Here is a 13,200-nt window from a genome sequence, read left to right as displayed (position 1 = left end):
CTCCTGAGGCAAGGGAAATAAAAGCAAAAATAAACTATTGGGACTATATCAAAATAAAAAGTTTCTGGGGCACCTGGATGGCTCAGTTGGTTACTCGTCTGACTCTTGATTTCAGCTCATGTCATGATCTCAAAGTTCATAGGATTGAGCCCCATGTCAGGCTTGGTGCTAGTGCAGAGCCTGCTTGGTATTCTCTCTCCCTCTTTCTTTGTCCCTTCTCTGCTTGCTTACTCTTTTTCTCAAAATAAATAAATTAAAAAAAAAAAAGTTTCTTCATAGTGAAGGAAACAGTTAACAAAACTAAAAGGTAGCCTACTGAATGGGAAAAGGTATTTGCAGATGACGTATCCAATAAAGGGTTAGTTTCCAAAATATATAAAGAACTGATACAACTCAACACCCAAAAAACAATCCAATTAAAAAAATGGGCCAAAGACATGAACAGACATTTCTCCAAATGTCTTCACCTACAGATGGCCGACAGGCATGTGAAAAGGTGCTCAATATCACGCATCATCAGGGAAATACAAATCAAAACTACAATGAGATGATACCTCACACCTCTCAGAATGGCTAAAATCAAAAATCTAAGAGACAATAGTGTTGGTGAGGATATGGAGAGAAAAGAACCCTCTTGCACTGTTGATTGGAAGTCAGACTGGAATAGCTACTGTGAAAGACAGTATGGAGGTTCCTCAAAAACTTAAAAACAAATCTGCCCTACAATCCAATAATCGCACTACTGCGTATCTACCCCAAAAATACAAAAACACTAATTCAAAGGGATACATACACCCCTGTGTTTAGCGCATTATTTGCAATAGCCAAATTATGTAAGCAGCCCAAGTGCCCATGCCCATGGATAGATGAATGGATAAAGAAGATGCGTTACATATATACATATGTTTAGTCATAAAAAAAGAATGAAATCTTGCCATTTGCAATGACAATGTATTTGCTAGAGAGTGTTATGCTAACTGAAATAAGTCAGAGAAAGACAAATACCATATGATTTCACTCATGTAGAATTTAAGAAACAAAATAAATGAGCAAAGGAAAGAAAAGACATATCCCAAGAAACAGATTCTTAACTGTAAAGAATAAACTGGTGGTTACCAGAGAGGAGGTGGGGGGTAGGGAATAGGTGAAATAGGTGATGGGGATTAAGGAGGGTACTCGTCATGAGGATGGGGTGATGTATGGAATAATTTAATCACTATACTGTACACTGAAACTGATATAATGCTGTTATACTAGAATTAGAATAAAAACTTAATTAAAAAATGAATGGAGGGAATGGCTCAATTCCACGTTCTTTTTTAAAATCTTTTTTAATGTTCTAGGAGAAATACCTTGTATAAAATACAGTAAGGTATAAAGAATAAAATGTCACCCATGATCCCACCATTCAAATCCCTGTATTTGTTAAAATAAAGATTGTTTTCTTTTTCAGATTAGCTTTATTTGCTCACCGTGAAGATGGACCTGGAATCCCAGCAGATATTAAACTTTTTGACATATTTTCACAGCAGGTGGCTACAGTAATACAGGTTTGAATGGCTTTTCTAAATTCCCAAAACTTGGAAACTTCTCAGCTGGTATATCCTTTTGTGATTGTTTAAATTCTGTGGTTTTCTAAACATTTCAGTCTAGACAAGACATGCCTTCTGAGGACGTTGTGTCTTTACAAGTCTCTCTCATTAATCTTGCTATGAAGTGTTACCCTGATCGTGTGGACTATGTTGATAAAGTTCTAGAAACTACAGTGGAGATATTTAATAAGCTCAACCTTGAACAGTAAGTCAAAGTTACATTTTTGTAAAAACCCTCATAAAACACTTTTTTAATCCCAGATTTGTTATTCTTAATTGCTTTTGGAAATGTTAGCATTTGTCTGAAGCGTTTGTTAGATTGACTTGCTTGGTGTTAATCAGGGCAGAAAGTGCCAACCAATTCCTTGATTATGTACATTGATAAAGTAGTGGCACTCATGGAGTATAAGCAGTCTTTCCATTTCAGAATCTGAATGAGTTTTCAAACTGGTAAGAAAATTAACAGTTCATCTTTGAACAATGTTGGGATTAGGAGCACTGACCTTGTGTACAATTGAAAAATTGCTTAGAACTTTTTACTCCCCCAGAACTTAACTACTGGTAGCCTACTGTTGACCAGAAGCCTTAACAACAAAAAACAGCTATGAACACATATTTTCTACGTTCTATGTATTATATACTGTATTCTTACAATCAAGTAAGCCAGAGAAGAGAAAATGATAAGAATATTACAGGAAGAGAAAATAACATTTCATAGTACTGTACTGTATTTGTAGAAAAACATCATGTATAAGTGGGCCTGCACAATTCCAATCTGTGTGGTTCATGGGTCAACTGTTTATGTTAAGCAGTGTTTCCATAAGAAGTGATTTCCTGCAGGTGAATAAGTTTTGAAAAATTAGAAACATATATATATTTAAGGTGTGAAAATTAAATTGGTTTGAAATATTTTTCTATTTTGAGCTTTGATTTTGATACCATCAAGGAAAGTTGATTTTGTTGCCTACTTGGGAGCTTCCTCAACTATGCTGTCCTAGTCTGTGGCATCCTCTAGTGGCCACCGTGGGCAGTTCTGGTCCCTTTACCTTTTCACCAGCAGTCCTCCTACTGTCCCATCCTGCATCGCATCTGAACATGGGGTCAATTATTTTTTAATAATTAAAAAGTATATTTTTAATAATAAAATTATTCATAATTTTACTTCATACCATCTTTTTCCTTTCCATCTCCTTTCTGGTGGTTTAGCTACATCAGGAAGATTTCTCATTTTCCTTTTACCTCCTTTTATTTGGCACTCCACCCCCCTTTTTTTGGTTATTTCCATTTTTTTGTGAACTGAAAAACATTCCAGATCTTGAATGTTAAATATGAGAGAAAATTAAATTATGTATCTACATTCCCCCACCAAGTAAGTTTTAAAGTAAAATTAGACAAAATAAGGAATTAGAAATCCCAACCTCTAAAGGTCTTATAAATGCCCGGATATGCCTCATCTCAACAGAATGCTGCTATGAGCTACTACCTTGAATTTAGCCTGCTTTTCCTTAATCACCAACATCTGATGCAGAAGAAACTGTTTTGTAGAAGTGCTAGTTTTGCATGGATTTTTCTTACTACTGATTTTCATCATGAATATACAGTATTTATTGGCTACCCAGGAACTTAACTACCACTTAAAATACTTTTCTTAGAAATGTCAAATTCTAGATAGTTATTTTACCTCAAGCTGTACAACCTGGTTGATGAGTTGGAGAGTGTTACATCTTATTTGTATTAATGGAAAATTAAGAGGTGAATACGTGTTTGTGTTTAGATAGACATCTGTATCTTCTTGAAGAAGGTCATTGGAGTATTTTGAGATGGCATGATTCACTTGACCTATTTCCTTTAATGTATAAATGAAAAATTTTTATGCAATGAGTTATTTGTATATATAGAAAGCTAATTTTATTCATTAAAGGGCTGTTGTTTTTCTTTTTGTAGTATTGCTACCAGTAGTGCAGTTTCAAAGGAGCTCACCAGACTTTTGAAGATACCTGTTGACACTTACAACAATATTTTAACAGTCTTGAAATTAAAACATTTTCACCCACTTTTTGAGTATTTTGACTATGAGTCCAGAAAGAGCATGAGTTGTTACGTGCTTAGTAATGTTCTGGATTATAACACAGAAATTGTCTCTCAAGACCAGGTAAGAGAATACCAACATGCTATATTAGGAAAACAGACAATGTAGTTAGGATTTTAGATCTTGAGAAAGACACATGAAATGGGAGGAGAGAGTAATACTAAAAAAGGTTATAATTAGCTACTCATTATATAAATCAGAAATTAGAAAAAAATATATATATGTATAAAGAAGAAAGTAACTGTAATCTCACCAGTAAGAGAATAATACTGTTAATTAATATTTGGTGCATCTCTTAGATGGAACTAAACGGTATTATGCTAAGTGAAATTAGTCAGAGAAAGACAAATATCATATGATTTCACTCATATGAGGACTTTAAGACACAGAACAGGTGAACATAAGGGAAGGGAAGCAAAAATAATATAAAAACACAGAGGGGGACAAAACATAACAGACCCTTAAGTATGGAGAACAAACAGAGGGTTGCTGGAGGGGTTGTGGGAGGGGGATGGGCTAAATGGGTAAGGGGCATTAAGGAATCTACTCCTGAAATAATTGTTACACTATATGCTAACTAACTTGGATGTAAATTAAAAAATAAATTATTAAAAAAATAAAATGCCAAAAAAAATTTGGTGCATCTCTTCCAGACTCTTGTCTATATCTGTATCAACATATGTAAACTTTCTTATAACAAAAGGAATTATATTGTTAATACTATTTGATAACTTTATACAACTAGAAACACTTTTGACAGTGATTTTATATGCTGATAGTTTCACTTCAATGGGTTTCTGTGTCTCTTGTGTTATAGGTGGATTCCATAATGAATTTGGTATCCACATTGATTCAGGATCAGCCAGATCAGCCCATAGAAGACCCTGATCCAGAAGACTTTGCTGATGAGCAGAGCCTTGTGGGCAGATTCATTCATCTTCTACGGTCTGAGGACCCTGACCAGCAGTACTTGGTATGAGTTAACTCAGTTATACAGCTTCATCAGCTCCTAGTGAAATCACATGTAGATGTGACTTGAATGGTCTGATGCAGCTGTGGCCTTAGAAAGTTTAAAAAAAATTGCAACCGAATAAGATTAAGTGACATCCATGGACTTTCACTTTATATATAAATGCATAATTGTGAGCTTATTGGGAATAAGTTGGTTGCTCTAGTTTCATTGAAGACTTCTTAAGAATTGCAGAAAGCCCATCCTCCTTTAGTTGGGTGTTCAGTACTCATTCCATGTTCATTTTCTTTTTCAACTGTGCTGTTTTTAGAATTGTCCACTGTTTATTATAATAAAATTTAAAGTATAAACAGCAGTCCTCATATTCAGTTGTATTTATGTTTTGAAGGTTTGAAAATATAAGTTGTATGTGTTTGCCACATTGAAAATTTATGAAAACACTTTAGAATTGAAATTGTCTTTTTTCTTAACCTCTTTTTCTTGGTAAAGAACAATCAGTTGAGGTTCTCCCTTTGTTTATTATTAGTCCTCAGTAAATCTTTGTGAAATGAATAACATGTTGCCTGAGTAAGAATATTGGTGACTGATCCCAGATGATTTGTTTTAATGAAAGGTAGCACAGATGGCTGTTTAATTATTGTTTGGGCAAGGTGTAGTTTAACTGTTGTTAGATACATGAAACTCTATAGCTAGACTGCTAAAATGAGGAATATTTTTATTTGAGGTTGAGTCCTGACTTTCTCCTTCTATTGATTTCTTTTGTTATAGTTGACACTCTTGTACTCCTTCATAAGCAGTGTGAAAAAGAAGCTGGTTTCTATTGGCAAGATGATAGTCTTTGACTTGGCTTACTGATAAACATTCTGGGCACTCCAGTGTCACATTCTGTGCACTGTGTGTGATCTGTGTACGATGACTGGCTGATTGTTCAAATATTTTAAGTGATCCCCTTATGCTACGTTGGTTTTCACTTTTTGTTGCATACCAAATGTAGTGGTAGGAAGTATGCCTTCCACATCTAGCCAATTGATTTTGCCTATGTACTGAGAATTAAGACAAGGATTATTAGCTCTGACTTCCCCAAGGGGGAATGCATTCTCTTATCTGTCTATTATATCAGAGGATATTTTGTGAATACAGAATCTGAATATGTCACACAGTGTGTCACACATATTAAAAAATATTTCATGAATATTTGTGTTTTTTCTGAAAAACCTGATGTTTCACAATGGCTCTTTTTAAAGTATATTGTCATTTCTTTTGACTTTAATGGTATTTTTTTTTTCTGAATTAGGAGGTATGACATACCAGCAATGTGCATATAACTGTTTTTGCATCCTACTAATAGCCAACATTTTCTAAGCACTTGCCTTGTGTCAGGAACTGGTAACACTTCACATGTATTACTTGATCTTCCCAACAACCCTAGGAGAAATATACTACCCCATTTTTCAAATGAAACTTTTATAGCTAAGAGAAGGTAAATACTTTACTCAGGGTCACTCAGATAGTAAGTGTTAGAAACTACTTTTATTTTTTTATTTTTTATTAAAATTTTTTTTTAATGTTTATTTTTGAGAGAGAGAGGGGCAGAGTATAAGCAAGGGAGGGGCAGAGAGAGAGGAGACACAGAACCCGAAGCAGGTTCCAGGCTCTGAGCTCTCAGTACAGAGCCTGATGTGGGGCTCGGACCCACGAACTGCAAGATCGTGACCTGAGCTGAAGTCAGATGCTTAACTGACTGAGCCACCCAGGTACCCCTAGAAACTACTTTTAAAGGTAAGTCTGTGTTCAGAGCCTGCAGTCTTTTTATATTTTTTAATTTATTTTTTAATTATCTATTTATTAAAAAAAATTTTTTTAATGTTTATTTTTGAGAGAGAGAGAGAAAGAGAGAGCAGGAGCAGAGGAGGGACAGAGAGAGAGGGAGACACAGAATCTAAAACAGGTTCTAGGCTCTGAGCCGTGAGCAGTGAATACATGACTGAGCTGAAATTGGACACTTAACCGACTGAGCCACCCAGGTGCCCCTAATTTTAGTCTTATTTATTTTTTTAGTTTATTTATTTATCTTGAAAGAGAGAGGCAGAGTGCGTGCGCCAGCGGGGGAGGAGTGTTGGGGGGGTTGTGGTGGTGGAGAGAATCCCAAGCAGGCTCTCCACTGTCAGCGCAGAGCCCTATGTGGGGCTTGAACCCATGAACTGTGAGATTATGACCTGAGCCGAAGTCAAGAGTTGGACCCTTAATCGACTGAGCCACCCAGGTTCCCCCAGAGCCTGCCGTCTTTATAAACACAGTATACTATGTACATATGTATATGAAAATATGTGTACATCTGTCATTGTCTCTACTTGTATAACCTTGGGCAGATTACCTTTGAACCTCGGGTTTCTTCATTTGTGAAATGGGGTTACTATCTGTCTTGGTTGCGATGTTGATTGTATTGACCCAGCGAGATAAGAAATGTAAAAGCATCTACTGTAAAGCCTGCTGCATATTAGATACAGTCAAAAATGGTAGCAATGACAATGATTAGAGCCCTCATTTAATTTTATAAATGATTAATCATAGTTCAGGAAAGATTAATGTTTTGGGTTTTGTTTTTTTTGGGGGGGGTCAGATTTTAAACACGGCACGAAAACATTTTGGAGCTGGTGGAAATCAACGGATTCGCTTCACACTGCCACCTTTGGTATTTGCAGCTTACCAGCTGGCGTTTCGCTACAAAGAGAATTCTAAAGTGGTGGGTTGACTTTTAAGTATGTCATTACTTTTTTTTCTTTTTTTCTTCATCTGTATGGGTTATTTATTATAGAAATTGAGACATATACAAAGATAGACAATGGTATAATAAAATTCCAGTTTCAATAAGTCAATTCATTATGCATCCTGTATTAAGTGTTCCTAACAGTGGTGTTGGTAGATTGCATAGTAGCTGAGGGATCACATAAAAACACTTAGAAATGAAAGATTAAAACAGTATAAATTTATGCTAGGAGTTTTTCCTGTGTTTAAAGATTACTTGTGAGACATTGATAAGTTTATTAGAGAATTGGCTCAGAGTGCTTTAGTTTAGGAATGATTTTACTTTCTTAGAGTCTTTACCAATTCTAAAGTGATACAGTAATCTCATGTAGAGGTTGCAAGTACATAACAGGTAAGGTCTGATTCAAGGTAGCTTTGCCTAATGAAAGGGCCTGACATTGCATAATAACCTCTCTCCAAAAGCCTAAAATTGAATTATTTTATGAATTGTGTACATTTTTTTACGCACTTATTCCTTAAGTAGAATCATGACTTAAGTCTTCGATAATACAGTTTTATAGAAAATACTTAAATATAGCATACCTGATAGTTGGACAGTCAGTTAGTGTTAAGGAGTAAGCCTCAGTAAACTTACTTTTCTAATAGTGGAGAAGCAGATTTATTTAGTAGATATGCCAGCATGACATAGCAGCTTTTGGCCAGTTTTTATCATGCCAGCCACTCATTTAGACCCTTTTCCAGCATTCTATGTATAGATTTTAGCGAAAGTAACAATGGAAATAGCAGCCAGCATTTACTGCATGCCGTATACTATGCCGAGGACTGTGTATATACTTGGATTATTGCATTTAATCCTTGACTATTATCTGATTTTAAAAATGAAAAGAATTGATTGCTTTAATAAGAAATTTTGATGGTTAAACATGGATAAAATATCTAACCTCACTAGTAATTACAACAATGAACCTCTGTTTTAGAAATTAAACTGGTAAAAAGGAAAGAAAAATAAGGTTCAGCAGTGCCAATGGTGTGATGATAATTCTCACCTAGTAATGGTGGGTATGTGAGATAGTACAGTCTTTCTAGAAAACTCTGGCATTATTTAAGTAGAGCCTTAAAAGAGCTAATAAAGTCCACTTCTAAGAATTTATACTAAGGAAATAATTAAGGATTCAATAAATCTTTATGTATACAGAGCATTCATTGTCATATTGCAGATTATTTCCAAAGGGAGTAGTTAAGTAAGTTATCCTACATCCAGTTTGTGAAATATTTTCTAGTCATTAAAATGATTTCCAGTAACTTAGTATCATGAGGAAAAGTTATGACAAAATAAGTGAAGGGTGCAAGTACATGCAGCACGAACCCAGTTTAACTCTTCTGGTGAGTTAAAGTAGAAAACAAAACCAGAACAGAGATCCTAGTTAGTTATGATTTGCATAGACAAAAAAGAAGACCTTAACATCAGAATGTTATTAGTGATTATTGCGGGATGGTAGATTTAGGGATGATTTCAATTTTTAAAATTCTTTGGTTTATTTTCTTAATTCTGTCCAATTGGGGTATGTGTTGATTTTCTGATGAGAAAAAACAAATGCCAAATATACAAAAATGGTCAAGTCAGTAACTACAAATTGATGTTTTGAGAAGACATTGTGCTTGATTCATTTGTGTGCTTTATAAATGAAACAGAAGAAGGATACCAGGAGAACCTTGAGCTCAGCTTTCCTGCTTTCCCTGTTCTAAAGACGTTTCACATAAAATGAATATTCTTGAGCAAGTTAATCTTGAAAGTAAGGTAATTTAAACTTTTTTTTTTTTTTCCTTTTAGGATGACAAATGGGAAAAAAAATGCCAGAAGATTTTTTCATTTGCTCACCAGACTATCAGTGCTTTGATCAAAGCAGAGCTGGCAGAATTACCCTTAAGACTTTTTCTTCAAGGGGCTCTAGCTGCTGGAGAAATTGGTTTTGAAAATCACGAAACAGTAGCATATGAATTTATGTCCCAGGTGATGGTCTGTTTTCCTTTCTGTGTTTAATGTTACAGTTTTGCTGTGTTCAGCCACCTGTCTGTAGTTATGGCGGTTAGTGCACATGGATTGTCTCTTAACTGAATTTGTAACTATCCCTTTCCCACCATCTTGGAACTCCTTAATACTGTAGTCATATTGATTGATTTGGAACAGGAAAATGGATCAGTTACTGGGTGCTAATGAGATTTAAGATTTCTAGGTAAGCCTAGGTAAAAGTGTTTCATGGGGTAAAAAGTACCTTTATTCAGCTTGGGAACTCTGGGTTAAACAGTAGTTAAAACAAGTTTCTTTGTTGGAAGTTGTAAGTATCTTTCCATATCAGCTGTGTCTTGTGCTTCTCCAAGGGAGGGGTAAGCATCTTGTGATCTGAAGGGGCTACAGAGTGTCTCACACTACAGAGTGTCTCACACGATGGGGGTTTGGTGGGAAGTACTTTAGAAAATGCTTGAGTAGATAGTAGTAAAGGTCTCTTCTGCTTCTTGTTCACCAGGCATTTTCTCTGTATGAAGATGAAATCAGTGATTCCAAAGCACAGCTTGCTGCCATCACCTTGATCATTGGTACTTTTGAGAGGATGAAGTGCTTCAGTGAAGAGAATCATGAACCTTTGAGGACTCAGTGTGCACTTGCTGCATCCAAACTTCTGAAGAAACCAGATCAGGGCCGAGCTGTGAGCACCTGTGCACATCTCTTCTGGTCTGGCAGAAACACAGACAAAAATGGGGAAGAGGTAAGGAGAGAGGTCATTCCTGGTCATAGAAGAGGGGATTGTTTGCTGGAAGTAGCTGCCAGGTCCTTGTGTGCTGGAAGTGAAGCATTTGGAGTGCTTGGAAACCTGACAAAGAAAATTGCTTTGTTTATTAAAATAAATGAAATGGATGGTAAAGTATACTGTACAGAGTTACATACTGTGGTGAAGCCCCACTTTAAGGATATTGTAACACAGCAAGTATATACTACTACCTTTAAAAAGTATACATAACAGGGATGCCTGGGTGGCTCAGTTGGTTAAGTGTCCTACTCCTGATTTCATCTCAGGTCATGATCTCATGGTTGTGAGATCAAGCCCTATGTCAGGCTCCACATGGGGCATGGAGTCTGCTTAAGATTCTCTCTGCTGGGGCGCCTGGGTGGCTCAATTGGCTAAGCGTCCGACTTCAGCTCAGGTCATGATCTCTGCAATTCGTGAGTTTGAGCCCCACGTTGGGCTCTGTGCTGACAGCTCAGAGCCTGGAGCCTGCTTCAGATTTTGTGTCCCCCTCTGTCTGCCCCTCCCCTGCTCGTAGTCTCTCTCTCTCTCTCTCTCTCTCTCTCTCAAAAATAAACATTAAAAAAGAAAATTATCTGCCTCTCTCCTGCTCACATTTTCTCTAAAAAAAAAAAGAAAGATATACATAATAAATATAAAACATTTAAGATACAAATATGTAAAACAGGGACATTTGGGTGACTCAGTTGGTTAAGCATCCCACTGTTGATTATGGCTCAGGTCATGGTCTCATTGTGAGTTTGAGCCCCACTTCAAGCTTTGCACTGACAGTGTGAAGCCTGCTTGGGATTCTCTCTCTCCTTTATTTTCTCTTTCAAATTAAATAAACATTTAAAGAAATGGATACTCTTTAAAAAAGTGAATATGTAAAACAAATACATGTTTTAAAATATAGCTGTGTCTTTAAAAAAAAATGAAGAGGTTTTAAATTTGTTGTGTACCTTAAAAAAGAGCCAGTGTAGGGTAGGGTTCTGTTGATTTCTTTGTGTGAAATGGGACATTTGTGATTCATTAATCTCTTTAATACTCTCCCCTTACCCCCAATCCCCTCACTTTTATTCTAGCTTCATGGAGGCAAGAGGGTAATGGAATGCTTAAAGAAAGCTCTGAAAATAGCAAATCAGTGCATGGACCCCTCTTTACAAGTGCAACTTTTTATAGAAATTCTGAACAGATATATCTATTTTTATGAAAAGGAAAATGATGCGGTAAGTAAACTATAATAAAATATTGTTAGTGAATTAATACTTCCCTTCCTGCTCTTCAGAGATCTGATACATATTAAAGTTTATGATCTTGATAACTTTTTTTTTGTTTAAGAGGGTCAGAGTTTAGAGAATTCACCTAGTAGTCTCTTTTATTCTCTAGTATCCTTTTCTGTCTATAGATGCATCTCTCTAACAGAAGGACTCATCATGTACAAGAAATCCTCATCTCTTCTCTTATGAATATTTTATAAAAAAAATAGTCCCTGTCTGTTTGAAAAACACAAAATAATTTACAAATATAGCATACTGATTGGTCATCACATACAAGTTTAGAATAATTCCTAAATGAATTATCCTTTTAGCAGTACAGTGTTGAAGATTTGTAGGTTAAGTAAAATTTTGCTATTCTTTTATTGGTTTGTGATGCTCTAATTTTTATTGATTTTTTTTCATTTTGTTTTGTTGGTTGTTTTGGTGAATTGCCAATAGTTGTTGCTCAAAGCAGGGATCATGTTTTCATATGTCTTTTTTTATGATTGATTACTCTGGTGATTGGTGTAAGACAATCTTTAAAACGTTTTTATTGAATTATCTTTTCTTTTTTATTGTACATGCTTGGTTATGAAACTGCGCGTGTTCTTTTGTAGGTCACAATTCAGGTTTTGAACCAGCTTATCCAAAAGATACGAGAAGACCTCCCAAATCTTGAGTCCAGTGAAGAAACAGAGCAGATTAACAAACATTTTCATAACACACTGGAGCATTTGCGTTTGAGGCGGGAGTCACCAGAATCTGAGGGGCCAATTTATGAAGGTCTCATCCTTTAAAAAGGAAACTGGCTCACCATACTTCTTTCCATGTACATCCAGTAAGGGTTTTATTATACTAGGTTTCCCCTCCATAGATTGTGCCTTTCAGAAATGCTGAGGTAGGTTTCCCGTTTCTTACCTGTGATGTGTTTTACCCAGCACCTCCGGACACTCACCTTCAGGACCTTAATAAAACTATTCACTTCATAAGTGCTCAATCTGTCTGATCACCCCAGGTAGCATGATTGATCTGCTATTTAAAACTCCTGTGATCTGTAAACAAAACAAAACAAAACAAAAAAACAAAACCCACCAACAACAAAAAAAACAGCAAACCACCACTTATCTCAGCTACTAATGAAGACCTTCTTCCTTTATTTCGTTTTGTTGGTTGCGTAATTTCTTTCGTTACTTGGGAGTACTAACCTGAAAGTGTCTGTCTCTTTGTTCTCTAGTCCAATTTGAGATTAATTTAGGGGAAAGGGATACTGTATGTGAAATTCAGCTTGGGTTTTTCCCTAAATGCAAGATAAGGCCATGTGTAATATTTTCCCTAAAACTAGAATATATTAATGCATGTTTGAGAATTTTAAAGCACCATGGTCAAAACCAAAAGCTATATTTTGCATATTTGGACTCCGTCATTCATTAAGAACCTATGTTTTACTCTGGGCATATTTATCAAAATAATTTTGTTCTAAATAGCATAAAATAGAAAATTCGTGATCAGTATAATTTATGTATAACCTTCATTGTAAATTTAAGGGGAAATGCATCGTACAATTACCATGATTTTTTTTTTTTTTTTTTTTTGCACCAGTGAAACAATAAAGTTGCTATTAACAATTTTGGACTTTTTACCCTTTCATGCTAGATTTATAGAAGGAGCTAGTAGAATGCCTGTGGTTAATAGACAATCTTATGTACAGCACTTGCTTGTTCATTTTAAGCTTTCATTTTAA

At 35.6% G+C, this 13,200-nt stretch overlaps 1 protein-coding gene across 1 annotated transcript in view; it reads left to right on the top strand.

Annotated features, from left to right (window-relative positions):
• Positions 1-12,615, top strand: part of VPS35 (VPS35 retromer complex component) — a 28,770-nt gene extending 16,155 nt beyond the window's left edge. The window contains exons 9-17 of the mRNA XM_058706214.1: positions 1,454-1,550; positions 1,649-1,797; positions 3,537-3,744; positions 4,499-4,654; positions 7,272-7,394; positions 9,249-9,428; positions 9,943-10,182; positions 11,286-11,429; positions 12,077-12,615. Of these exons, the coding sequence (XP_058562197.1) occupies positions 1,454-1,550; positions 1,649-1,797; positions 3,537-3,744; positions 4,499-4,654; positions 7,272-7,394; positions 9,249-9,428; positions 9,943-10,182; positions 11,286-11,429; positions 12,077-12,256 (1,477 nt within the window). The 3' untranslated portion in view covers positions 12,257-12,615. The remainder of the gene's footprint in view (positions 1-1,453; positions 1,551-1,648; positions 1,798-3,536; positions 3,745-4,498; positions 4,655-7,271; positions 7,395-9,248; positions 9,429-9,942; positions 10,183-11,285; positions 11,430-12,076) is intronic.
• The last annotated feature ends 585 nt before the right edge of the window (positions 12,616-13,200 follow it).

The sequence above is a fragment of the Neofelis nebulosa genome, chromosome 17, assembly GCF_028018385.1.
Source record: "Neofelis nebulosa isolate mNeoNeb1 chromosome 17, mNeoNeb1.pri, whole genome shotgun sequence".
Taxonomy (NCBI): Eukaryota; Metazoa; Chordata; class Mammalia; order Carnivora; family Felidae; genus Neofelis; species Neofelis nebulosa.
Note: the sequence above shows the minus strand (reverse complement) of the source record. Positions and strands in the feature narration are given on the sequence as shown.